This window comes from Sinocyclocheilus grahami, unplaced genomic scaffold, assembly GCF_001515645.1.
Source record: "Sinocyclocheilus grahami isolate Dianchi unplaced genomic scaffold, SAMN03320097.WGS_v1.1 scaffold230.1, whole genome shotgun sequence".
Taxonomy (NCBI): domain Eukaryota; kingdom Metazoa; phylum Chordata; class Actinopteri; order Cypriniformes; family Cyprinidae; genus Sinocyclocheilus; species Sinocyclocheilus grahami.
In genome coordinates this window covers 950,822-977,448 of record NW_015505409.1, presented here as the reverse complement: position 1 = coordinate 977,448, position 26,627 = coordinate 950,822, and the positions used below count along the sequence as shown (strand labels likewise).

At 40.1% G+C, this 26,627-nt stretch overlaps 2 protein-coding genes across 3 annotated transcripts; one reads left to right on the top strand and one right to left on the bottom strand.

The window, feature by feature from the left end:
• Positions 1-3,108: 3,108 nt before the first annotated feature.
• On the bottom strand, positions 3,109-7,934 carry LOC107597258 (zinc finger C4H2 domain-containing protein-like). Its single transcript, XM_016288244.1, has 6 exons — positions 7,880-7,934; positions 7,729-7,806; positions 7,058-7,229; positions 5,224-5,396; positions 4,854-5,016; positions 3,109-4,321 (listed from the first exon to the last, which is right to left on the bottom strand). Exons 2-6 carry the CDS (start codon positions 7,779-7,781, stop codon positions 4,208-4,210), a joined length of 675 nt encoding a protein of 224 aa, XP_016143730.1. The 5' UTR covers positions 7,782-7,806; positions 7,880-7,934; the 3' UTR covers positions 3,109-4,207.
• A 983-nt stretch (positions 7,935-8,917) lies between these two features.
• Positions 8,918-26,329, top strand: LOC107597257 (probable ribonuclease ZC3H12B). Of its 2 annotated transcripts, none has more exons than XM_016288243.1 (6): positions 8,918-9,596; positions 16,780-17,642; positions 18,597-18,736; positions 19,915-20,149; positions 20,838-20,944; positions 22,154-26,329. In XM_016288243.1, exons 1-6 carry the CDS (start codon positions 9,405-9,407, stop codon positions 23,629-23,631), a joined length of 3,015 nt encoding a protein of 1,004 aa, XP_016143729.1. In that variant the 5' UTR covers positions 8,918-9,404; the 3' UTR covers positions 23,632-26,329. The 2 variants fall into 2 exon arrangements, with proteins under 2 accessions (XP_016143729.1, XP_016143728.1); XM_016288242.1 differs by having other exon boundaries at positions 20,838-20,959.
• The last annotated feature ends 298 nt before the right edge of the window (positions 26,330-26,627 follow it).

Sequence of the window (26,627 nt, the reverse complement as noted above, 5' to 3'; positions counted from 1 at the left end):
GACTTTCTTCTTTCAGACGAATCCAGTCGGAGTTATATTAAAAATGGTCTTTGATGTTTCAAGCTGTTTAATGGCACTGAGCTGGTGTTGCATGCATCAGTCCAAAAGCAGTTAAATAAAATGCGCCCATTCATTAAAAAAAAGTGTCTCACACGGCTCCGGGGGGTGAACAAAGGCCTTCTGTAACGAATCGATGCATTTTTGTAAGAGATCAAAACAAAACAAGGGTCACTTAGTAGAAGTACAAAACGAGGATTTGTAAAGAAGAATGTTGGAGGATTTCGATATAAGCCAAGAGGAGACTGGTTTTCCTTTGCTAAAGTAAGGAAACTTTGCTTCCTTTGCTCCTGTTAACAAACGTTGGTTTTCACGAGACTCACCGGCGCATGCGCAGCACTGACCTCATACGTCATCAGCCCGGAGCTGCTTCTTTGTACAAGTGTTGGCGCAAGCTACATTAAAGTGATTATTACGTTTTGAATATGGATATTTTTCTTACAAAAACGCATCGATTCGCTACAGAGGGCGAATCGATGTTCCCCCCCTGGAGCCGTGTGAGACACTTTTTTTTAATGGATGGGTGCATTTTATTTAACTGCTTTTGGACTGATGCATGCAACACCCGCTGAGTGGCATTAAACAGCTTGATAGATCAAAGACAATTTTTAATATAACTCTGACTGGATTCGTCTGAAAGAAGAAAGTCATATACACCTAGGATGACTTGAGGGTGAGTAATTTATGGGCTAATTTTCATTTTTGGGTGAATTAACCCTTTAAGTGGATATATTTTTCTTAAACTGAAGTTCTAGATCTTCTAGCCATCTGAACAGTAAGTGTCTCTTTGTCCTGCAAAGAGCTTTGGGATTTCCTTTATTGTGATTGTAAAGCTCTCCAGCCGTTACAGCTGCTTGTGTGTGTGTGGCTGAGTGGGTTTTGTGTGTGGAAACAGCAGGAGGGCAGAGGACAAAAGACGCAGATCTCCTCATGCCCCTGAGAGTGGGATTAGTGCAGGTAAAGAGGGGTGTGTGAGTGAGATTAGGCTCTGGATGGCCCAGCTGGAGATTAAGCAGATGCGTATGAGTTCATTAACGAGCTGCAGACGAGTCTACTGTGTTTCAGCCCAAATCCTGTTATGATGAAATACGTGTAATGTGAAGCTAAAGACACGTGAATAAATACAGCCATGCAGCCAAATAAATCTGCTAAATTCAGGTACTGTAAATAAAACAATCTGCTTTTCTTCACTCACACACAAAGTTTTTTTTTTTACTTGAAATACTAAAAAGAGAAAAGTAAAACACACAAAGCTCCTGAGATATATACTGTTTTAGTTTCGCATTCATTCTAATCAAAAAAAATTCTTAATGTAAATATAATATGTGACCCTGGACCACACAATCAATCTTAAGTCGCTGGGGTTTATTTTTAGCAATAGCCAAAATACATTGTATGGGTCAAAATGATCGCTTTTTCTTTTATGCCTAAAATCATTAGAACATTAAGTAAAGATCATGTTCCATGAAGATATTTTTTACATTTCCAACCGTAAATATATTAAAACTTAATTTTTGATTAGTAATATGTATTGCTAAGGGCTTTGTTTGGACAGCTTTAAAGGCAATTTTCTCAATATTTAGATTTTTTTTGCACCCTCAGATTTCAGATATTCAAATAGTTGTATCTCGGCCAAATATTGTCCTATCCTAACAAACCATACATCAATGGAAAGCTTATTAGAAGCGAAAAATGGACACAAATGGGTCACAAATGTAGCCTAATATACTGTAAAACTCATTTAAATCAAGGAAACCGACTGGCTCAATTCATTTAAGTGTAGAAAACAGAAGTTATGAGTAATTTGAATTTATCTTAATTCACTATACAAAGAATATTTCCTAATATACAATCAAATAAGCACAATTCAAATATTTTGTGTATTGATTAGGTTCCTCATATGCATTAACTCAACCCTCATATAGTTTTAGGGCACATGGTAATATGTCAAGTCAGCTAGCTATAGCCTACATAGGCCTATGTTAACGTTCCAGGAAAAAAACAAAACAAGTTGCATCAACAATCAACAGCTGAAAAAACCAGCATATGCTGGTTAGGTATGTTTTGACGCTGGGATGCTGGTTTAAGCTGGTCCTTTGCTGGTTTAAGCTGGTCCTTTTGCTGGTTTATGCTGGTCCTTTGCCAGCACATGACCAGCATAAACCAGCAAAGGACCAGCTTAAACCAACATCCCAGCGTCAAAACATACCTAACCAGCATATGCTGTTTTTTTCAACGGAATGGCGGCATCAACAAATGTAAAGAGTGGATTTCACCACAGTGGTAACCCCCCAAAAAGTCAGACATAACAGAAGCACTTTTAAATCCTATCATAAAAGAACATTAAACACTAACAGATCTCCCCATAAATACATGCCAAAACACATAAAATAACATTTGATTTCAACATCTACTCTACTTACAGAGACTGCAGCAAAGCATGCTGGGAACTAGAAATCAGCTCTAACCCATTCTATTTGAGCGTCACTAATATAATCAGTTTTTGAATTCACTTTCAGTAATGCTTGAGTGAAATTAACTCTTTTAATAAATTCCAGTCCGTTTTTTTATAAGTGTAGACTCTGATTCTGTATGATTTTCAATAAAAAGTTATGGTGATTTTACTTTTTTGTTTGCATATTTATTATAATTATTTCAATAAATCTACAATTTAAGTCAGCCAGTGAGCCCTATAAGTTTCCTGAGGCCTTGCTCAATGGTTGAGAACCAATGTTATGGTATAAAGTAGAAAGTGCTTTTGTGTGTGTGTGTGTGTGTTTAAATGTAGAAAAACGTGCCACAAATGCTATCAACGGAGTGTAATTTGTATCGTCACCTTTAACACTTTCGAGGGGTGTAAATATCGCCCCCCTCAGAATCAAGAGTGCAGAGTGCAAAAAGAATGCAGAACCTCTTGCTGGTAAAGAGATTATCCAAAAAAAAAAAAAAAAGAATGATTATTGCATTGTTAGGGGTCATGGGTGAAAGGTCAAATTCCAGATACACTTCAAGCCAATCCCAGACAGAGTGACAAAGAGAAAGCGAATCAATCAGATGACATAACCAACCGAAAGGAATTGTATTATTCTACAATTTAATTTTGACTAAAGTTACACAAGTTTACACCTTACTAGTTCACAGGTTTTAATTATTAAAAAAACAACTCTCAGAAAAGATGAGACACGAACACAACGATTCAATACTGAAGACTCTAACAAGCTCCTAATGCCCCTTGGGTCACATTCCAAAACACAAATAACAGCTCATTCGCTCAAATTGAATGATAGCTCTATAAGAACTCAAGGTTTAGAATTGTTGTGTTCCATAATTACTCTACTACTAAAGGGCTGTTCACACATGCTTTTGCATTTAGTCTGCATTTATGGTTGTTCTCTGTATCTAGAGTATTTGTTTCAATGGCCGTCTTTTCAGCGTCTCCTGCCATTAGCACCACGTTTTTAAAGACGCTTCAAGTTAAAAACTCGTTCTTATCCATTTCAATGCTCTCCATCTCCATCTTGTGTGAACGGCCCTCAAGACATTCTAGAACACTGACATGGTCTGGGACAGTCCATGGTTACATAATACAAGAGAAACATTGTTATCATGATGGAAAAATATTAGAAGACATAGGCAAAATCATACCATTATTAATTAATTCAAATGATTAAAGATCAGTTGAAGCGTTAACTGATTACCGTACAAACGGCTCTATTGACTAAAGCCACTTTGGAGAATTCAGTTTGAACTAATGCACTAGAATTAAACCCCACACAGAATAGTACACTTCAATATTTCTAAACCAGCATCCATTTCCACTACGGACTAAATACAGACACAGTACAAACACAATATCAAGGTTCCACTTATATAAAAATGAAAGGAAAAACTGAGACTTCATGTCCACTGAAACAGGAAGACAGGTTAACTACAGGATCACTATAAGAGGTCAGGATATAGGACTGCAGATGGTCCATTCCTTCAGGACTGCTGCGGGGGTAGAGATGAGCAGTGAGCGTGTGGCATCATGGCGACTGTCAGTGTGTGTATGTGTGGAAATGTGCATGCATGAGAGCGTAAGTAAATTGTTTTCCGTTGGGGTTATGTGTGTTAGTCAGGCTTTCTCTGAGGTTGTTAGTAGCTGTGCATGTTACTCGTCGGGTTTTCTCTTGGGTTTTTTAGGGTTGCGTGAGCGACTTTTGGCTTTGCAGAGAGGACAGATCGGTGCGTTCCGATGGATTTGCTGGTGGCAGGACAGACAAGCCTGGAAACAGACAACAAATGAAATCAATATACCACCTCTTTTACTTTATACATACGGTTTCAGAGATCTGATCACAAAATGCATTAAACCCTGTGTGTGCAAATCTATATTTACAACCAGACAATCATGTGTATGTCTGTATATATATCTAGGTATGTCGTATACATACTGTACACGTTTAGAAATGTAGCAGAGTCTAGCGTCTTTCCACAGTGAGCAGGTACAAAAGTTTGAGGTCAGTAACATTTTGATATTTTATTCAGCAAAGACGCATTCAATTGATTAAAAGTGACAGTAAAGACATTTAGAATGCTACCAAAGATTTCTATTTCAAATATAATCTGTCCTTCTCTATTTGTCAAAAAATCCTGACAAAAATGTATCACAATATTAATGTTTATATATAAATAAATATATGAATGTTTATATATAAATAAATATAAATATATAAATAAGCTAAATATATTTCTCCACATTATTGCTGATGCGTGTGTACACAGATACAGCTGCAGTAACGTAAAAGTCTATTCACCTTCATAGGTGGCGGCTGCTGGCGGAACGTCGCTGTCTGTCTGACATCCTGTTTCCGTGCAGCCTGAAGCTGCTGGGCTGCAGCCGCCGCTGCCGCTAAGGATTCTGGGATAGGAGGCTCCTGAGGTTCTGTGTGCCACTCAGCCTTTTGCTTTTCAAAGTAGCTGAAAGGAGATGAAGAGCACACAAACAAACAGCAAGCAAGTTAGCCTTCCCATACACAATTACAAACTCTCTGTCTCGCAAATTCTCTGACTCAGCTTTAAAAATTACTCTCTTGCAAACATACACTCCTATACTGCGGTGACTCATTTTGAGGAGTTCCCCAGTCAAACACACACACACACACACTCAGGAACAGTGTTACTAACTCCAACGAGAGCTTCTCCTCTTCCTGGCTGAGGTCGGGAAGTCTCTGTAAGCCGAGGGTCATTCTCAGGGCATCCACGTGTTCTTTCAGTGGCTTGTATTCATCGTGGAGACGTCTGGTTGACTCCAGCAGCTTGTTCAAGTCACTTTCAGACTGTTTGATAGTGTTTTCCATCTGGGAGAAGAAATACAGCCACTCCATAAATCACAATGGTGTGAACCTAATGGTTAGACATCTGACCCAACACAGAGGTTACTGGACCAGATCCTTGACATCACAGAAAAAAAAAGTGCTAGTAGAGCTTATATAACCTATATACTACCATTTAACCATTTTCCATTTTTGAAAGAAGCTATTTGAGCACATAGTAATATTGTATTACTGAAAATATGGTAAAAACAGTAGTATTGTGAAATATTATTACAATTTAAAACTCGAACTGTTTTCTATTTTAATATATTTCAAACTGTAATTTATTCATGTGATGGCAAAGATAAATGAATTTTACTCTAGCCTTCAGCGTCACATGATCTTTCAGAAATCATTCTAATATGCTTAAGGAACATTTCTTATTATTGTCAATGTTAAAAACAGTTGAGCTGCTTAATATATATATTTTTTACAACGTTTGATCATTAAAAATTTTTTTTATTTTTTTTAAATTCTTACTGAACCGAAACTTTTGAATGGTAGTTTATTACCTTTGAATATGTGTATTAACCCCTTAACTGTCACCGTCCCACCTGTGGGACGCTTGGCACTCTTTTTTGTTGTATCCTTTTTCTCTATCAATTTTTTTAGTAATCATCATAAATCATATATCATTTGAAAGCTTAGAAGCCCAAGATTAATCCTGTGGAAACCATTTTGAAATCGTACATTGCGTTACCATGGAAATGGTACTTTAAACTCTTTTGGCGGTCTCCTCCCCCTTAGTGGGCGGTGTCAAGTGTCATATTACAAAATGCATTACGCTCTTTTACAATCAAAACTTTTTATAATCTTGACAAAAAACATATCATTGGAAAGGACTGAGTCTCAGGATTCCATATTTGGTGGTTATTTTGAGAGAAGTAATATTGACAGAGAAATCTAGACATTTGTGACAGAAAAATGCATTAAAAAATTTAATAGAGTTTGGATGGCACCCTGTGGCTGTTTGTTGTATAACGCCTTAAATAAAATCTCACAGGAACCTCAATTTTTTTCATATCAACTTCAAATTTGGAACATAACTTATTTAGACATAAGGCTTTAATTTTATACCAATTTTAGAGTAAAACCTGTTATGTAAAATATTTATTATATAAAAAATTAAATAAATATAGTGTATTTTCTTTACAGTAAATTTAAACTACCATAACTTTTTGATACTTTAATATTTCTTTTGCGATAATCTGCTGATTTTCTTCTTTAAAAAGAGACCAATCTTATGTCTGTATTCCAAAGTGTTCATAAATGACAACAATTTAAGTTTGGATAGTGCACCTGCATGCCTATTTTAAAGGGTCATTCTGAAAGTAGATGCATTTAGGAATCTTTAAGATTACTTACAACAGAACAGCAATGCATTTTATGGACGACCGTTTCGTGAATCTAGGAGGTATTTCTGACTTTGCTGTGACAATCTTGCGCTTCTGAATCAGCTACTGTTTTGTTATTAGTTTAAGTATCTGCTATTGACTGTTCAAATGCGGAGTTTTGCGCATTGTGTGTGTGTGTGTGTGTGTGTGTGTGTGAGAGATAAATGTGAAGAATATATTTTTACTTTATTGACTGCACAATAAATATGATAAATAGTGCAGTGCAATGTGTAATGTTTTTTGCTTATTTACCACATTGATATCAGCATGTATGAGACGCAGCTCCTCTACATGAGCCATTTTCTCCTGCAGCAGAAGATCCATTTCCTGTTTGTACTCTCTCAGGTGCTTCTCCTCTGACTCCAGAGCTTCAAACTCACTCCTCAGTCGAGATTTGATCTTCTCCATCTGAATTGTCTTATTCCTGCAAAACCACACACAACACAGTAAAACATCCAGCCAATGCATGACAGCATATGACAATGCAATGCAAATGCAAAGACTTCTGATCTGGTGCATGTGGTTTTAAACTATTATGCGGTTTCAGAGATGCGATCACAAAACGCATTAGACCTCGTGTGTGCAAAGCTATATTTACAACAACCAGACAATCGTGTGTGTGTCTGAGGCTTGTATAAATGATTAAAAACCGTTCCGCAGGAAATGAACCGTTTGCTCTGCAGTTTCGTGTCTGACCACAACAGGATGCTTTTCACACTCATCCTCATCAAAAATAACGGTTAATGCAGTTTAAGCGGTTTGCTTTAGCACCATGACCGATACAAAGACAAATGTCATGAATTTTTTCATGTAGACTATGATTACGGGGAAACACGCCGGGGTTTTGCAATATAGGTTGAACTGGCCAGATGTTGAAGACAGGCTAGCGTGTCTGCTTTAGAATCAATCTCAGCTTTTCTTACCTTATTTCTTTTATGTTTTCTAGCTTGCACATTATCTCTTGTTCGTCCGCCATGGTGGACAATGAAATTGTGAGACTTCTGTGGGAATAAGAAAGGAGGTAAAGGTTGTAGCGGATATACCTCTCATAAGAAAGACAATAGAAATGCTAACCAGCTGTGGTCAACAGTCAGCAACACGGCGCTGACTACATTTCCCACAATCCTCGGCGAGGCTTAAAGGGAGAGTGTTCAATTAAAAACACCCAAGCGTTTGTCGGACGTTTATGATATTTCTTATAGGAAATATTTGGGAAACTATTGAAAAATGTAGCCATCTAAAATACCACCTAGTGACATCTGGTAGAGGCAAAGGTACGTGGCAAAGTGCTACATTTAAGCATCTTCATATTTTTAAAAGTATGAAATAAAAACAGTCAGCAATGTGGTTTATTACGACTTTATTAGAAAACAAAGAAAAACATGTCCAGTAAAACAGGAAACAACTACATTGCCAGTTGCTATCTGAACTTATTCACATGACAGCAGCAGTCTCACTTGTCTCAATATACTATTTCAATATACATTTGATATATTGAATTCCATATGCATGTACTGTGGTGTTTACACGATACTCCATAGTACTTAACAGAATATAATAGGTCCAAAACAGTGGTTATTTATTCATACATAAGTGCTTACGTTGATCAGAAATGTCTTTGTATACTCAAGCTGCACTTCAAGACATGATTGAACTTATTAAAGAACCATATGGAACCACGTTTGAAGCTTTGGTTTCCATTGCTTGTAGTTAAACGCTCACTCCCCCCTCTGTAATTTAGCCACCTCATTATCCAGTAAGTAAACTGATTTCGAGAAAGCAAATGATTCATTTCGCGACTGAACCGTTCGAGCGATTCAGACTGAATCGCGAAGCGCGTTTGAGAGATTCATCGAAAAGAATCGACTCAAAAGAATGATTCATTCGCGAATCAGGCATCGCCGCTTCTGGTTCAAAACAGACAGTCAACAGAAATACAAGGCACGAGGCTTGAAAGCTGTTACTGTCAAGTAAATCCATCGCTAAACAGACCTTCGCTACTGAAAAGCGACATGACCCTCGACGCTGCCAGATAGCTACTAAGAATTATAGTTGAACTAACAGTTTAAGCAGTCGAGGCATTGATACTTCGTTGCAAAGGATGCCAGGATAATAACAGCAACTGCTGAATACTGTATCAACCTTCTGAACAGTAAAGTTGGGAGTGTGGCGGTCATAACGCACAGCGCATGTATTTTTTAACCCTCGGTTGCTGCATTACCGGAGTCCCGTCCACCCACGTGCTTCAAAACGCGGAGACGGAGGCAGCAAAAACGCACTTTCTGCGTCTCCGAGCGCAGCGACAGGGGGCGTCCGACGCGTTGCCGAAGCGCAGGCGGTGGGTGCAGTCGGGGCCGCTGTAGGGAGGGAGGGAAGTGAGGAAAGGGAGGGCGAGAGGAGAAGGAGGGATGGAGATGGATGATAGATGCTTATGTAGCGCGTCCCGTACGTCCGCCGTTATGCTCGGCCGCAGACAAACTTGCATCCTCCCGTGACTTTCTTTCTTTCCCCTGCTGCTCCACCCATGAAGCAGGACGCAGGGCGAATGCGTGCCAGTGTTCCGGAGCGCGTCGTGATCGCTTGTTTATCCGTCTGATAAATGGTTTTGGAGCTCGCCGCGCCCGCCGGTGCAGGCCCTGCGCTCCAGCGCTGCATCCCGCACATCCAGCGGGTTTTCCGGGTCAGAGTGAGCTGCAGCACCGCCGAGTCCAGCTGCGAGAGCCCCAACGCCGGCTCCGGTATCATCGTAAACATCGAGGACGGCAAGGAAGAAGATTGCACTAAAGCTAAAGTGAGTATGTGCGTGAGAGAGAGCGCGTGTGTCGCAGGAGAGCTTTGCGAGCACGACAGACATTCGCCGTTCAAGCTCTTCATTTCATGACATTTTCGGGTCTATTTTTACTTTCACGGGCCACATGAGGAACTTTGGTTATTGCCTCTGTGCTTCTGTAAAATACATCCTATGTAAATGTTTCAGGGGAGGCGAAATGCGCTTTAAATTACGCGCAGAACTGATGCTCACGACTCACGTTTGACAGAGATTTACCGAGAGCAGTTTGACATACGCTCGTTGACTTTTGAAGATACAAGGACCTTTCATAGACGGTAGTTTTTATTTTAAGATAATCAAATGTATTACTTTATCTCTAAACCCGACCCTCGCACAAACCTGTTGACTTTATAAGAGCTGAAGCAAAACATGATGTATGAGCCGTTCATATAGCGCAAGTCTTTGATATTTGTCATTATATTTTCAAACATTTGACCCTCACAAGTCTAGCCAGATTTGTACACGCACATGCATCCTTGAAAATGGTGCATTTCCCTATTTTTAGGCAGGTTATATTCAATATGAAACTTTTTTTCTACTCTTTATGCATGCACTGAAAGCACGAGGCATTGCACTTGCAGGATGCTGGTCATGAGAAATGAAATGTCCTTGCTTGGGCCAAACAAAGTCAAGGCAGTTGGAGGGTCCTCACACACACACACACACACTCTTGTTTGGCATCCTGCATGCATGACAGTGTTATCGCACCAGCCTGTTGCTGCAGCTGCGGCTGCATTTGTCTGTGTTTGAGTTTGGCGTGCACCCAAAGCATTGGATGCACCTTCAAGTGTGCAGCTTCAGGTAAGAAGTGGCCTTCTGTCTGTGCATCTTTATGTACGTGCATGCTTTCACCTCCTGCTGACTATTTTGACATAACTGCACCATAAGATGCTGCTACCCACCGTGTCTTTAGTCCGAGCGCCTGAGCTCGGAGCTGCACCGTGGGCCTTAAATGGGCTTCATCTAGCCATGAGCTCCAGCAAAGAGACTCCACTTGTTGCTATGAGACAAACCAGCATAAAGCTGTGTGTGTGCTCGAGTGCATGGTGGCCTTGCTGATTGTAAGCCTGTGTTGTGGAGGAGGTGAGGAGAAGAGAAGGAAAAAAGAGAAGCAAAACAAGGCAGAAAAGAAAATGGGGGGGGACTTTTAAGAGGAGGATGCATTCTGTTGTTGGGCTTGTTTGTGGTGCGTCTACTCTGCTGAATACACTTGTGCTGTTTTGCTGCCGGCTGTTTGAGTCACGGAGTATTGTGTGATTTTTAGGACGTGAGATATGACCTGTGTGTTTACAAAAGCCTGAAATTCGGTGGTCCGCTTGTGTGTGGCTCACTGAAAGGTGACGGGCTGCTTGTTTGTCCATAAGATGGCCATTCTGGCTCACCGTGCTGCAGTTTCTCTCTGCAGTCAGAGTGAAGTGTTTGGCATGACAGAGTACGGAGCTCTCCTGTATTTGTTCCCCCGAATCTTTTATGTTTAATATGACGTCTTGCCTTCGCAAAAAGCCGATTGTGTCCAATCTCTGCTCTCTGGCTCTTTCTTACAGAGGAGTGGGCTCACACCTTTTCACCCAAGGAGGAGTATTTCAGCTTTCGTCTCCTTTCGTCCTTGCGTTTTCATGATGCTCCGTGCACACAGACCTCTCCCACCCACTCAGCAGCAGTTTCCCAATCAGTTCCAAAGCTGGCCGGGTAATTTACAGATAAAGCGTAAATTTACGTCAAACACATCCTAAGGAACAGGGGCGTGCGAACAAGCAGCTGACCTTTTTTTATTTAAAACTTGGCATGAGTCTTGACTGGTTTACGTCATTATTTCAGATTGTTTTCGGATCGGCTCTTCAGTTACCTTGTCCTCAGTTGTTACTGATTTTGGCCACTTATATCTAATTATTCAGGTTTTCTGTGGGCTGTTTCACTGATCTCAGAACAGTTTCTCAGTCTGCTGTGGTGGACTGCTGCCACTGACTGCGTGATGCAGCTGATTTGCATAATTTGATGCATACAAAACATGTTAAAGATGTTCATATATTAGTGTATTTAAATTATTATTATTATTATGTTATTACATTATAATATGATTTATATTTAAATAGATTAGTAATATATTTTAACATTTTATTATATAAATTATATTTATTATTAAGTTATTAGTAAGTTACATTAGTATTATCATTGTCATAAATGTTAAAATAATTCATAATAAAACCTTATATAATAATTATTGTTGTTAATAATAATTATTAGTATGGTATTATAAATAGTAATTATATTTACATTTAAATGTATTAGAAATATATTTTATTTTTAACATCTTTATGATAATATTATGATTAATGATAATAATAATAATAATATATTAAAGTTGCTAATATCATTATATATCATTATAAAGATGTTAAATATCATTCTTTCAATATAATATATATTTTTAGCATCTTTATGATAATGATAATCATTATTATTATTATTATTATTATTAATAATATATTTATATTTAAATATATTAGTAATGTATTTAATTTTTATCTTATATATAAAATAACAACAACAACAAGAATATTGTTATTATTAATGCTGTATATATATATTTATATTAAATTTTTATCATATAAATGCTTTTTACATCTCTAATGATAATCATTAATAGTAATAATTATCTAAATATTTTATAATAAAGAGGTTATATGATACATTTTTTGATCATAACAATCATTTATTTATAATACAAAAATGTTTACCATTGTATATTATTATTATTGTTAAATATTACAAATATCATATTTACCACAAGCCTGTGCATCACAGAAAATCTCAGAAAATCTCCACTTTTGAATCTCAATGATGTTAACAGAAAACTTCTGTCTACTATGGAAAGGCAAGTTGTGTTCCTGCAGTGTCCTGGCTGTAATATGCACCTCTCTTTTCAAGCTGTAGTGATTATTAAAGCTGTCATCTCTTAGGTTTACTGCAGGCTGTTTGACTGATCTCAGAACAGCTCCTCCTGCTGATCTGAGACCTGCTGCTGAAGCTGTGATCTCCAGCTCGGGCCCGTGGCTTGTGAGTGCAGATGATGTGGTTCAGTGCCCAGGGGAACATGCTGCTGGAGTCAGCGTCACGACTCAGAACAGCAGCTATGTCACGCTGGGGAGGAAATTCTTCAATGCGCCACATCTGCAGAAAGAGAGAGAGAGGGGGAAGATTGTATACACTGTCAGTTTAAAGTGATATTATTCTTCTCAAATGCAAACAAACACACACACACACACACACACTTTCGCTCTCTCTCTCCGCCGCATGTGCGAGGAGAGCTCCGGTTCTGTGCGTAGGTGTTTATTAGTGAAGCATGCATGTGTGCTGCTTCATGTGCGTTTCGGCTTTGCACATGAAGCGCTGTATGGTTTCGAGTGGTGTTGATGTAATATGTGCACCGTGTGTTTGCGTGTGTGTGTTCCAGGCTTTCCCAGAGAACACTGCGTTGTGTTAGTCGTGACTGCTAAAAAGCAGTTAGCTGATGATAGGGCTGCGTTGCTTGGCAACCGGTGTCATGAGCGCAGAGGAGCCTCTCGTAGCTGGATGGTGCTATCGGTTTTCTCTACACACACATGCACTCGCACACACTCCCAACCTACACGTACACACATCCCTCTCGCCCCACACAAAAACAAACAGATGCACACACATGCACACGCAGATTCGCATATTCTCACTCATGCACACATGCATTAGACATTGCATATCAACCTTGATAGAGCTACCCATGCTTAATTCCAATTTAAGCTTGAGTTGAAGAAGTTCTTGGGGAATAGCAGGGAATTACGGCAGGTGTGCAGGAATCTGCTGAAGGGAAAGGGAGCGAACTCCGGTTTGGATTTAAGAAAACGTGAGGGTCTCAGAGTTTGTTTGCTTTGAAAGAAGTTCATTACCACAGTATCGTTTCCCCTCAAGGAAGTTCAACCGTAGCCCCACCCAAAGTAGCTTCTCGTTTTGTTATATTGAAATTGTTTACAATACTTCAATGTTCTGTCATGAGAATTCAAGAATGCAATGATAAGTTTTCCCAGCAGCACATTGGTGTAGCCTGACCAAGCCAGTTGTGTGTCTGTCTTCCCTCATATATATATGTATATGTGTATATATATATATATATATATATATATATATATAGTGAGAGGGGGGAAGAAAGATGTATTTTATTCTATCTATCTATCTATCTATCTATCTATACACATCTATGTGTGTATATATATATATATATATATATATATATGTGTGTGTGTGTGTGTATGTATATGTATAATATATAGAAGTATCTGCCATGACGCACAACACATAATTTGGGACATATGGGCACATGCGTCATGCCGATTGTCTTCAAAGAATATGCTCACCTCTGTAAACCGACTAACTTAAATAAAAACAGAACAATGAGTTAGCTGTATACTGTACAAACAGGAGGAGCTCAGAGCAAACTTGCATGTGTTAGATGAAATAAGAAAAAGCATTAAAAAGAGTTATGAAAAGCTTATTTTATCCTTTGGAGACCCAGCAATTTATTATATTAGTTGCATAAAAACATATTTTTTTTTACATTTATTTGTATTATGTGTTATTAATTTTCTTTCAAAGCTGAATCTTCAGAAGCCATTACTCTGTCTCATGGTCCTTGAAATCTTTCTAATGTATTGATTTGGTGCTCAAAAACCTTATCACAGTTTTTTTTAAATGAACGGAATGTTTGAAGAACAGCCTTCTTTGAAACAGAAATCGTTTGTAACATTATAAATGACCTATTTTTATTTATTATTTTTTTATTTCAGTTTAATGCATCCTTGCTGAATTAAAAGTAACAATTTATGAAAAAAAATAAAGTAAATAAAATGAAATACTGACCCTTACTATTTTACCGGTAGTGTATTTTACCGGTAGTGTATTTGTTAAATATTAATATTATCACAGTGGCCAAAAACACTTGATATAATTGAAAATCTCATATTGTCCACATTAAGATTGAACAGTGGAATGTATAGTTTCAACAAAAAGCCTATGTCTGTTACTGTTATGTAGGAAGGTAAATTGTTTTCCTGTAATACCAGTCTATCTCTAATGCTGTAGTTTAGAACAGTCTTTTCAAGCTGTAGTAATTGTTAAAAGGGATTCAAGGCCAGCTGTAGTGATTGTTTGGTGAGCTGAGTGGTCACAACAAGTGCAGCACTACAGTAGTGTTACAGTTTATTTAAAAAACTGTTACAGGAAGATCAGGAGCATTTTCAGACTTGTAGTGTAATTTTACTCCATTTGTTGCTGCTACCAATTGACCTATCGGTAAACCCCGCCCCCCTTAGTTACTGTTGCTCACTCGGACAGACAAACGGAGCTCCTCACTGTCTTACAATGACAGCTGTCAGTGAAAACCTTCTTCCGAGGTGTGTCTGATAGATTTGGGACACAGATGGACCTTCAATAGGGACTTAAATATGCCATGAAGGGATATATAAAAGATATAAAAATAAATATGTAAAAATACAGGTCACAATGCAAACGGGAGAATTATGTTACGGTCGTCACGATCGCAATGACAACATCCCGTATCATCACCGTTCATATACCGCAGAGTAAGATTAAATTAATTTACATTTAACAAGATTAATATGGAGAGGCACTCTAATATAGACCTTTATTTATGTGTTTTTGACTTTCACTGCATGGTAACTTACATGACTTGAGAACAGTTCGCTGTTTAGCTTTGTACGTTAGCATGGACTCCATAACTTTAACGCAAACGTTAGCTAGTTTTAGCCAGAGATACCTTGCTGAAGCACAAGATGACATTAACGTTCTGCTTGAGCAGATGAAAAGTGTAACTTAATGAGAGTATGACAACCAGAAAAATGCAAATTTTCGTCTTCATTGGGATTGGGGTTGAATACTTAGGGATATTTTGCTCTGTTTTGGTTGGATTTAGGAAATGGGATCAAATAAATGACATTGCCTATCCTCTCAGGATAACTGGAATTAGTGTTACAAGTATCCTAGGCACATCGTTTTTCCATTTTTGTAGCATAAACACCATTAAATCGATGCGAGCTTAGGATCTTCCATTGTTTCTTTATGGTGCTGAAACCTAAAGATGTTCGAGTTCCGCTCCCCGTGCAACTGATACTCGACTGCCATTGGCTCATCTGCGTTCGAGGGGAGGGGCTTACCGACAGGTCAATTAGATACCAAGTTAATGGTTCAGACTGTCCTGTTCGGCCAATTGACCATATGCACGATTACTTCCTGGTTTTAGATAAGTCAGCTCAGTCATTTCCGGTTAACTGTACTGTGCCTTAAGGGAGCGCCTTTTGTTCGGTTTCTCTACATAATCCATTCACAATTAGGAGAAAAGTTTTGTTTGTCTAAGAGAACCGAATGTCCACACATACCGTTAAATTAAACGCTACTAAAAACACTACTTACAAGTATCCTAGGCACATCGTTTTTCCATTTTTGTAGCATAAACACCATTAAATCGATGCGAGCTTAGGATCTTCCATTGTTTCTTTATGGTGCTGAAACCTAAAGATGTTCGAGTTCCGCTCCCCGTGCAACTGATACTCGACTGCCATTGGCTCATCTGCGTTCGAGGGGAGGGGCTTACCGACAGGTCAATTAGATACCAAGTTAATGGTTCAGACTGTCCTGTTCGGCCAATTGACCATATGCACGATTACTTCCTGGTTTTAGATAAGTCAGCTCAGTCATTTCCGGTTAACTGTACTGTGCCTTAAGGGAGCGCCTTTTGTTCGGTTTCTCTACATAATCCATTCACAATTAGGAGAAAAGTTTTGTTTGTCTAAGAGAACCGAATGTCCACACATACCGTTAAATTAAACGCTACTAAAAACACTACTAATTAAACTACTAACTATCACTACCTAACCCTAACTAATAAAAAAAATATATATTAATTTTAAAATTTGCATAATGGCACCATTTATGCAATGCTTTGATTTACTTATGTATAAAAAAGTAATTTAGAAAAAGTTCTTAGCTTGGTTTGGATGTGTAGCTGCGTAAAAAATGGCATGGAGAAAAAAAAGTACTTGAATGTAAATTATAAAAAATTATTATGAATGTAAATGATCTTTTCTCTTTCCCTCAGGAGTACATTGTGTCGCTGATCAGTCCAGTGCATAAGCACCGTGAGCGTTTGACTCTTTGGCTGCAGCGGCGACTGCATGCCCTACGTGCAGCTATTGAGTACGAGAGCTGTGCCGTGGTGCAGGTGAGGGACCATGCACTGGAGCTTCAGGGAGGTCATATGCAGGTAACAGCTGCATGCGCTATGCTGCAGCGCCTGAAGATGGAGCATCGCGGCTGCCGCGAACCCCAGCCCTTGCCCGCTGCCACCGGCCACGACTCTCCAGAAAAAGAAGAGGAGGAGGAGGAGGATGAAGAAGCCGGGGAAGATGGGAGCAGTTCTGAGAGTGACGGAGAGGCGCGGTCACGGAGCGGGAGTTCTGGAGGCACTGTCAGCACGGCAGGGTCAGGAGAAGGAGTGACCGGATGGAGGCAGGACCCACTCATAGCAGCCAAACCTCACCGGCAGCTGTGCCGCTCATCCTGTTTGGACCGTCCCAGCTTCAGCCAGAGCAGCACCTTACAGGAGTTGCGCGCAGATGACACCCAGAGAGCCCAAATGCCCTTGCGTCAAACCAGCGATCGAGATTACCAAACCAAAATTGACTTTGCTCTGAAACTGGGCTACTCTGGAGAGCAGGTGGAGTCTGTGCTGAGTAAACTGGGGTCCAGCGCACTAATCAATGATGTATTAGCCGAGCTGGTACGGCTAGGGAATAAAGGAGATCCAGAGAGCCAAACAGCAACGGGCACTGCCGGTTTAATGCCACGGGCGGTGGGAGCCAAAGAAGCCGTCAGCCCCGAAGCATCGCTGGAGGAAGAAACATCAGACACGAATGACAACCTCCGACCAATTGTGATTGATGGATCCAATGTTGCCATGAGGTAACTGCTAATGAGAACCAAACTCTTTCCACATATATTGTTTAAAAACATGCAATTCCTGTAATTGCTGACAAGGCCTACATATGCATGTTTTGAGCCTAGCAGTCAAAGTTAACTTGATATGCTGTTTGTAACCCGTTTTACACTCCAATAATCCAATATATTTCAAGCTAAAAATGTCAGGTGGATGTTGGGATTGTGAAAAGTTGTTGGAGGGAAGAATTTTAGAGTTAGAGCAAGTTGTTTTAGAGGCAGAGAAATGTATTATATATTACAAATAATATGAGAAACATTATCTGCTGAAAAGTGCACAAGAATGTTCGTTTAGAAAATAAAAGGGTCAATTTAAGGGATATTCTGGCTAAATAATTACAATTCTGAAAATTCTAAATGATTACAAAATAAAACACTAGAAGCTAAAATCAATCATTTTAAACGCTAAAAGTGTATTCAGGCATCACGACATTATAATGTCTAAGTGTGAAACCTGGATGTTCATTTTCATATTTGGTAAAGGTCACATTTAACAGTGTTGTTAAATTATTAGCTGTTTTTGAGTTTCCCTTTGTGTGGAAGTTAGATGACAGCAAAGGTAATCTAAATGTAAAAATAGAAGAAATGAAGCATTGCACAATTAGATAACAAACAATGATACAAAAATCATATTGGCTGATATACAGTGCATCCCTAGTCAGTTTTGATTTCATGGTGACGTAGAGGCTCTGGACTGATAACATGTTGATGAGAGAATTAGTCTGAACCTGGGGAACTGTGAACTAGAGAGTCATCAGATTCTCACTATTGTTGTTTACTTCTGGAATTTACGCTGTTGCAGGAAGTCTTTTGGTGAAATTATCTTTATGTTCCTGTTTTGAAATGCTCTTAGTATTGAGAAAAGTCCAATCAGTGAGAGAACTATGTGTGTAATTTGATGTTGGTAATAATATTTTGTAGCCATGGAAACAAAGAGGTGTTCTCATGCCTGGGCATTCAACTGGCTGTTGATTGGTTCCTGGAGAAGGGCCACAAAGACATCACAGTTTTCGTCCCAGCATGGAGGAAAGAACAGTCAAGACCTGATGCGCCAATCAAAGGTACCACAAAATTAAAAGAACCTGCAGAAAATGATGTTTCTATGATGAGCTAACACTTCCATGAAGTGCCAGTGTGTGTCTGTGTATATCCAGTTAGTCTAAAAATCTGAGACCACCAGTTAAAATGCTTGAAATGTCTAATTTCTTTTCTATTTTTTTTAAATATAACATTTTGAGTGAAAAGTTGAATAAAAAAGGAATTTATTAGTATTGTTCATCCTTCTTTTGCTTTAGCAAAATCAGCTCTCAAGCTGCATGAACTCCACAAGTTTGTGTAAAACCTGGTGAATCATGTTCTCAAGTGTGATTTGAGAATGATCCAAACAGCATCTTGTGCTTCAGTCGAGACAAACAAAAAATTTTTGTTTTGTTTTTACAAAGTTCACATGATCTGTGTCACAGGTTTACGTCTCTTTGATTATTGACACAGATATGTTCTTAATCGTCATAATGTTTCTTTATTTAAAAATGTTTAAAATCCCAAAATGCTCTGTTTATTTTCTGGCTTCAAATACACTGAACAAAATTATAAACGCAACACTTTTGTTTTTGCCCCCATTTTTCATGAGCTGAACTCAAAGATCTAAGACTTTTTCTATGTACACAAAAGGCCTATTTCTCTCAAATATTGTTCACAAATCTGTCTAAATCTGTGTTAGTGAGCACTTCTCCTTTGCCGAGATAATCCATCCACCTCACAGTTGTGGCATATCAAGATGCTGATTAGACAGCATGATTATTGCACAGGTGTGCCTTAGGCTGGCCACAATAAAAGGCCACTCTAAAATGTGCAGTTTTATCACACAGCACAATGCCACAGATGTCGCAAGTTTTGAGGGAGCGTGCAGTTGGCATGCTGACTGCAGGAATGTCCACCAGAGCTGTTGCCCGTGAATTGAATGTTAATTTCTCTACCATAAGCCATCTCCAAAGGCCTTTCAGAGAATTTGGCAGTACATCCAAGTGGTTACACTTTTGACCCATACTGTATGTTGTTAGATACAGTGGATATTGTTTCCATGAAGAGCTGTTTTTATTTGCCTGTATGAACATCTCTGAGGAGCCGCCATGTGTCCAGTGAGATCGGCCATCTGTGCTGTGATGTTTATACAAGTTTGCGTATGTCTGTGCATGAGGTCACAGGAAGTGATGATGTGTGATGTCACCTTCATCCTCAGATCAGGAGATCCTACGGAAATTAGAGAAGGAAAAGATCCTCGTCTTCACGCCGTCTCGCAGAGTCCAAGGCCGACGAGTGGTTTGCTACGATGACCGTTTTATCGTCAAGCTGGCCTGCGACTCAGACGGGATCATCGTGTCCAACGACAACTACCGAGACTTGCAGAATGAAAAACCAGAGTGGAAGAAATTTATTGAGGAACGACTCCTCATGTACAGCTTCGTCAACGACAAGTATGCTCGCACACAGTTACCGTGGTGACGGGGTTTTCTCTCTCACTCACTTGTGTCTTCTGCTTTCCACCCTCGCACCCGTATGGCGTTCCTCTTTCTCTCTGTTTTTCTTCTTTCACTTTTTATTGCTCGGTCACTTGTTTCAAGTCTCTCTTGTTCTTTGTAAATAAGCTTGAATTAATTTCCTGATTTATTTGCTCAAGTTAGATTTTTCAGTGACGAGGTCCCACGGTTAGGCCTCTTGTGATTACATAATTACCTGTTCCCAGTTACATATGATGTAAGCAACACATTGCTATCCAAATAAAGTAATTTTAAGTGAGTATAGAAATGCCATAAATGGCCATTTTTGTCTCATTTTCTGATGCAGTAGTGCAATAGAAATGCTCTTGTCATGCACATACTATACACCATCTGTGGTGGTTCACGTTGCACTCAACTATTAATGTTGCTTTAACATACATTACGAATGAAGAGTGCTCCGGTTTCACTTTATTTTAATATTTGCATCATGGCTGCAAGCAATAAAGAATTTAGAACAGTAGTATTTTACCATACTTCTGTATAATATATAAAATCTCAATAATGATAATGTTTAATTAAATGTTTCATTAAATATATTTTAGATTTAAATCATTCTTCCTATCATAGAGTTGTGCTTATTTGTGTCTGTTGGACTGATTTGTAGGTTTATGCCTCCTGATGATCCTTTAGGCAGACATGGACCCAGTCTGGAAAATTTTCTCCGCAAACGACCAGCGGTTCCAGAGCACAAGAAGCAGCCGTGTCCTTATGGTCAGTACAGCAAAAGTAGGAAATTAATTTATGTCTTTATTCCAGAACATCACAGCATATTAAAAATATATTTACTGCATTAACAGTGTAATGTAAAATAAGATAAATGCCAAGTTCTGTCATGAAACTCTAGATGGTGCAGGCTGATGGTTCGTTAATGCAAACTGATGATATTCACAGCGTTATACTACTTGGCACAAGCTGATTGGTTCATGTTGCATACACAGCCAATGAGTTTGCTGCTTTACTTTTAAATGGCTTATCTGCATTCACTAGAGCAATTTGCAGCACGCTTTGAAAGTTACTCTGAAACCCTCCCCCTTCCCCAGCTCCACCTGTGTAGATCTACTACAGGTTATTATATATGCTATTTGTGCAGCAGCTCGTGTTGTCAAAAGTACAGACTGCGATACTAGTCGGTACTGAAATTTAAAAAATTTCCATTTCCCGCTAACATTTGAGCACTGTTGAGCGGATTCTTAAACATCACTGATTGGCCATTGTGTTCATGCGCTCAACAGATATGACTGTGATTGGCTACAATGATCATCGCTTCATACTCTTCACTGAGCGCTCACACAGAAGCACACGGGAGCATTTGAAAGCCGTGTCTATCAGCGGATCCCTAATATATCTGCATATAGACGGATCTGCTGATAGACGTGGCTTTCAAACGCTCCCGTGTGTTTTTGTGTGAGCGCTTGTTGAAGAGTGTGAAGCAATGATCATTGTAGCCCATCACAGTCATATCTGTTGAGCATGTGAACACAATGGCCAATCAGCAGTAAGACGTTTTTAAAATTTCAGTACCGACTGGTATTGCGGTCGGTACTTTTGACAACACTAGCAGCAGCAGTATGTCTTAAATACTCAAAGCACCATATCGGTGTATGTTTATTAGTATTAATTTCCTGTACTTGTTTTCCTTTGTAGCAGCAATAATCTACAACAACAGCAATAACCAACAGCCGCAATTCAGCAGTGTAGCAGATCTATTCCGCCAAAACCAAAAACATTAACATTGTCATATCCATTACCATGCTAAAATCTTCAGAGTTGTCATGACAGAAATATATTTGTTAACGTTTTTCATGCACTGTCAAACTATTGATTAATTTTCAGTATACTGCTATTTTTGAATCAGTGCTGCCGGTTTTAGAAACACAGAAGTAACATTTTTGTCTCAAACCATTATTGGTTTTATCACAGGTAAGAAGTGCACGTATGGCCATAAATGCAAGTACTACCACCCAGAAAGAGCCAACCAACCACAGCGGGCTGTTGCAGACGAGCTCAGAGCCTTTGCCAAACTCTCCGCTGTAAAGACAATGAGCGAGGGGGCACTTGCCAAATGTGGGACCTCTGGTTCTGCTAACAAGGGAGACAGTAGCTTCGAGGCAAAGCGAGTGGCACCCAAGCGCCAGTCTGACCCTAGTATCCGGTCGGTTGCGTGCGAGCAAGAAGAGAGACTCTGTCCAGCGCGGAAGGCTGAGGCCAGTTCGGTACCATCGTTAGTTTCGGCGCTTAGCGTTCCAACTATGCCGCTGACGAAAAGTCACGCAGCAGGCGCTCTGAACACGCGCTCGGCGAGCAGCCCTGTTCCAGGGTCTCTGCACTTTACCCACAGCTCGCTTGAGCATGCGGGCAGCATCCAATACCCCCCCATCCTAGTCACCAATAGTCAGGGCGCCTCCGTGGCTTACGGTGAGCCATTCCCCAAGTACGACTCTGTGGTAAGCGACCACGGCTACTATTCCATGCTCAGTGACTTCTCCACCATCAGCCTCCAAGACAGTTTCTGCAGTCTTGAACAGCCAGAGCCTGTAGGGGTGGGTGGAGGATATCCTGGCAGAGCCAGCATGTGCCCAGAACCCGGCCGAAGTCATTCGTCGGACTCCTTCTCATCCTACAGTGGAGAGATGTACCTCAACTCATTGGAGGGCAGCCTGGATGACAGCATGAAAGGGCCACCGTCGCAGATCCAGACTCAACCTTCGGCGCAAACACGCCTTCAAGCCTTTGCTCACGGTTTCCACCATGAGGCCTTGACACGTGTGCAGAGCTACGGAACGGATGAACCCAAACCGGGACCTCGAAAGCAGTCCTCTGCCCACCTTGTACCACTCTCCCAACACCCGGTCATCTGCGCCCGATCCAGCTGCCCAGGAGACTACCCTCCTGTGTCCCAGAACATGTTGCCTTCTGCCAGCCCTTCCCAGCAGGGTCGGTCCTTAGGCATGACTCGAATGGACAGCATCTCTGACTCGCGGCTCTACGAGAGCAATCCGCTGCGCCAGCGGAGACCTCCTCTTTGCCGAGAGCAGCATGCCAGCTGGGACCCTTTGCCGTGTGGTAACGAGCCCTACAGTTACGGAAGCTACGGATTAACGGGAGGCCTCATGCCTTGCTGTGAAAGGGTGATGGTCCGCAGCATGCCCGAGAAGATGGAGCAGATCTGGAGGTCCCCGTGGGATAGCGTGCCGCCTCCACCGCTCAGCGCTCGTGGGCCAGCGGAGGAACCCAAAGAGCGGCACCCTATTCCAGAACACCAGTATCAAACCTACCGAAACCTCTGTAACATCTTCCCGGCATATGTGGTCCATTTGGTCATGGAGGAGAACCCTCACATGACCGATCCCCAGCAGCTGGCTGCCGTCATCGTCACTAAACTGCGCACTTGCCACTAAGCACATCACGAAGTGCTGCTAACAACACCTAGTGAATGAGAAATCGGACACCTTGAGAATTTCGTAATTTTGTTTCGCTCTGAAGAAACAGCCATCCCTCGTGTGTAATTATGATTGGATCCATTAGGAGGTTGGCTAGCATGATAGCATTGATGCTGCATTGGTTGTTATGTCATCTGTTAAGCCATATGGGAGCCTGGATCTTGTACTTGAGAAGTTTAGCGTAGAAACCTGAGATCCCTCGTAAAAAAGTCCACCGTTCAGCTCCTGAGATGGGCAAAAAGTTTGTTCATAAAAGTGTTTCCACACTGAGAGAGCAACTGCCTGCCAGTTTGATGGCATATCTTGAGAATGTCTTCTTTCGTTGGTGATGATAACATTTATCCTTTGAAAAAGAGTTACATGAGAGAAATCTCTTTGGTAAAACGGATCAGAAATGGTCCTGCACAATATGAATAGTATTGTGTATGTATATGTGTATTCACTTGCATTTGCGTGTAAATATGACATGACACCGTGGTGTGATTTATTTTTTTTTGGTGTGCGTGATGACTTGATGTGTGATTTCAGAAAGAAGAATGAACGCTTGCTTGCGTACCTCAAAGCATGACCTTTGAACTTTTATGGCCTTACATTGGAGTGACCTCACCACACGTTAATGTGAATAGTGCTTAATAGCTGTGGAGGTCGCTGTTTTGCATTTGTTTTATAAAAGTGAGCACTGGGACAGAAAGGTTTAGATTCTGCTGTGCTGCGGTTCAGACTTTTTAACTGGCTGGGCTGTAACTGCAAACCTGCCCCTGCGATGTCTGTTCGCGCACACACACGGATGCGTATTTACGAAGCCATTTTCAAAGATTGAGCCAAAAAGATAATCGGTGTACTTTTTTTTTTTTTATCTGAGAGCACTAGGTATGTCGAGTTGGAGAAGTTATTCTTATGTATTTCCTAAATGTTGTTGTTGTTGTATTGTAGATTTCAAGAGAGATGTTTGAGTAAGCATGGGCTTCAGTAAATCTCTCCCAGACAGCATGTTAGCACTATGATTGACGGAGAGCGCCGCTCACGTTTGGCTCCTTAGTCAATAACTACGTTCAAGTATTCACAAACTGGGGAGGAGAATGTGTCTCTTCGGCAAAATGCTCCTGTGCAGCATCTGTTTCCTGATTGATGCCAAGAGACCGCCCCGTTTAATCTGCTCCGCCCTGTAAATGAACATATCTTCAGGAGAGCGTGAATGTTATTGGTCCAGAGATGCTCTGGGTGTTTTCAAAAATACTTAAATTTCTCCTTAATTTTTTTTTCATGAGCACAGGTGTGGCCCCGTGGGGCCCCGTTACTGCTCGTGGGAAGGTGTGACACACTGCCTACCGGTCTCTTCCTGTGCGACACACACACGGAACACCAGGCTGTTGTTGGGTTGTTTCTGACATTTGGCTGACAGTTCGCTTGCTGCCTCTCTACCGCCCCCGACCCTGCTTCGACGTGGACACAAAACCCAACCTCTCAGCTCTCTAATACGAACACAGACGGTTCTCCTTCCCCTTAGTTTTGTTTTTCAACAGGGTTCTTTCAGGAGGCTATTAATGATTTTTTTCCTTTTTACAATCGGGTTAGAGTTTTTTTGTTTTAATTTTTAAAAAATAATAATTTACACATTTTAGGCCAGAGACATGTTTATGCAAGTACTAATGCTTGATCGGTGAAATCATGACAACTTCTGGCTTACGTAAACCTTTTTGTATTTTTTTTTGGCTAATAGCACCACAGGAATGTTCACATTCAACTGTGACATTAAAGGGAGCAGATGATAAAATATTACATTTCACGCTTTTACGAGCTTTCAGAAAATCTGGAACTGTCAAGAGTCTACTATAAAAGTAATCTTTAATGTTTTGTTTCTTTTCCCTTTTTTATTTTATGCTCTAATGCATTTAGTATTGCCTGCTCTAGTAGCGGTTGTGGCAGAAGTGCAATTCTGTTATGTTATGAATTGTGACCACTGATCTATAATAGTATATATAGATCAGTGATTGTGACACATTTTGGAATGCAGTGATGTGAAATCCAGCTAGAAGTGTTAAGGTGTGGTCACATTTAATGTTGTTTGGCAAATTTTTTGTGGGCAAAATGCAGTCATTTCAATAGGAATCCACAGGATTGGGAATTTATGCAAGGCAATACATTTCCCCATACAAATTTCGCAATGAGTTCAAGAAGTTGGTCACACACATTGACAGTAGACTTTTTTGCCCACAAACTTTCACTAATGTGACCGCACTTTTAACTTCACTGATGTACTTACGCAGTGTATGTTTCAGGCCTAAATGTGTATTTTTGTTTGTGATGGAAGTGTTTTTACGGCTGGGTTTCTCCTTTTCCCCTTCTCCTTTGAACCTAGGAGCAAACAATCCCGAAGGATGTGTTTCTAGAGCAATCTAGAAACTAATTTCTTGTAAATTACGACATTGCTGTCCGCTGCTTATGCTCCGAGGTTCAGACCCCTGCGCAGTTGAGCAGCAAGCTACCACACAACAAATGTCCAGAAACGACCTTTTGCTTGTTGATACAAATTGTATCTATTTCTTGATTGTAAAAAAAAAAAAAAAGATATATATATATTTCTGAGCTGTACAGTATCACTTATATGAGTATATATATCTATATATATATTTAAAAAAAAAAGCGTAGTTTTGTTTAAAAAAAAAAAAGGATAAAGAAATATAATGCCGTAATGTCAGTGATACCGTGTGTCACTCGAGTAGCCCATAGAGATGGCTTATTTCCTGCCGGGCAGACCACTACAGACAGGGATCTCTCTCTCTCTCATTTCTTTCTCCGTCCTCTCATACCTCCTTCACTTCTCCATGCCTTGAAATGAGTTGTTTAATGATTATTTTAGAAAGTGAACGTTTACCTCCGCGGAGCTGAACTTCATTACTGTTTGACTGCAGGATTCGTAGATCGTGGCTTTATATATCATCATTCAGTCTCTC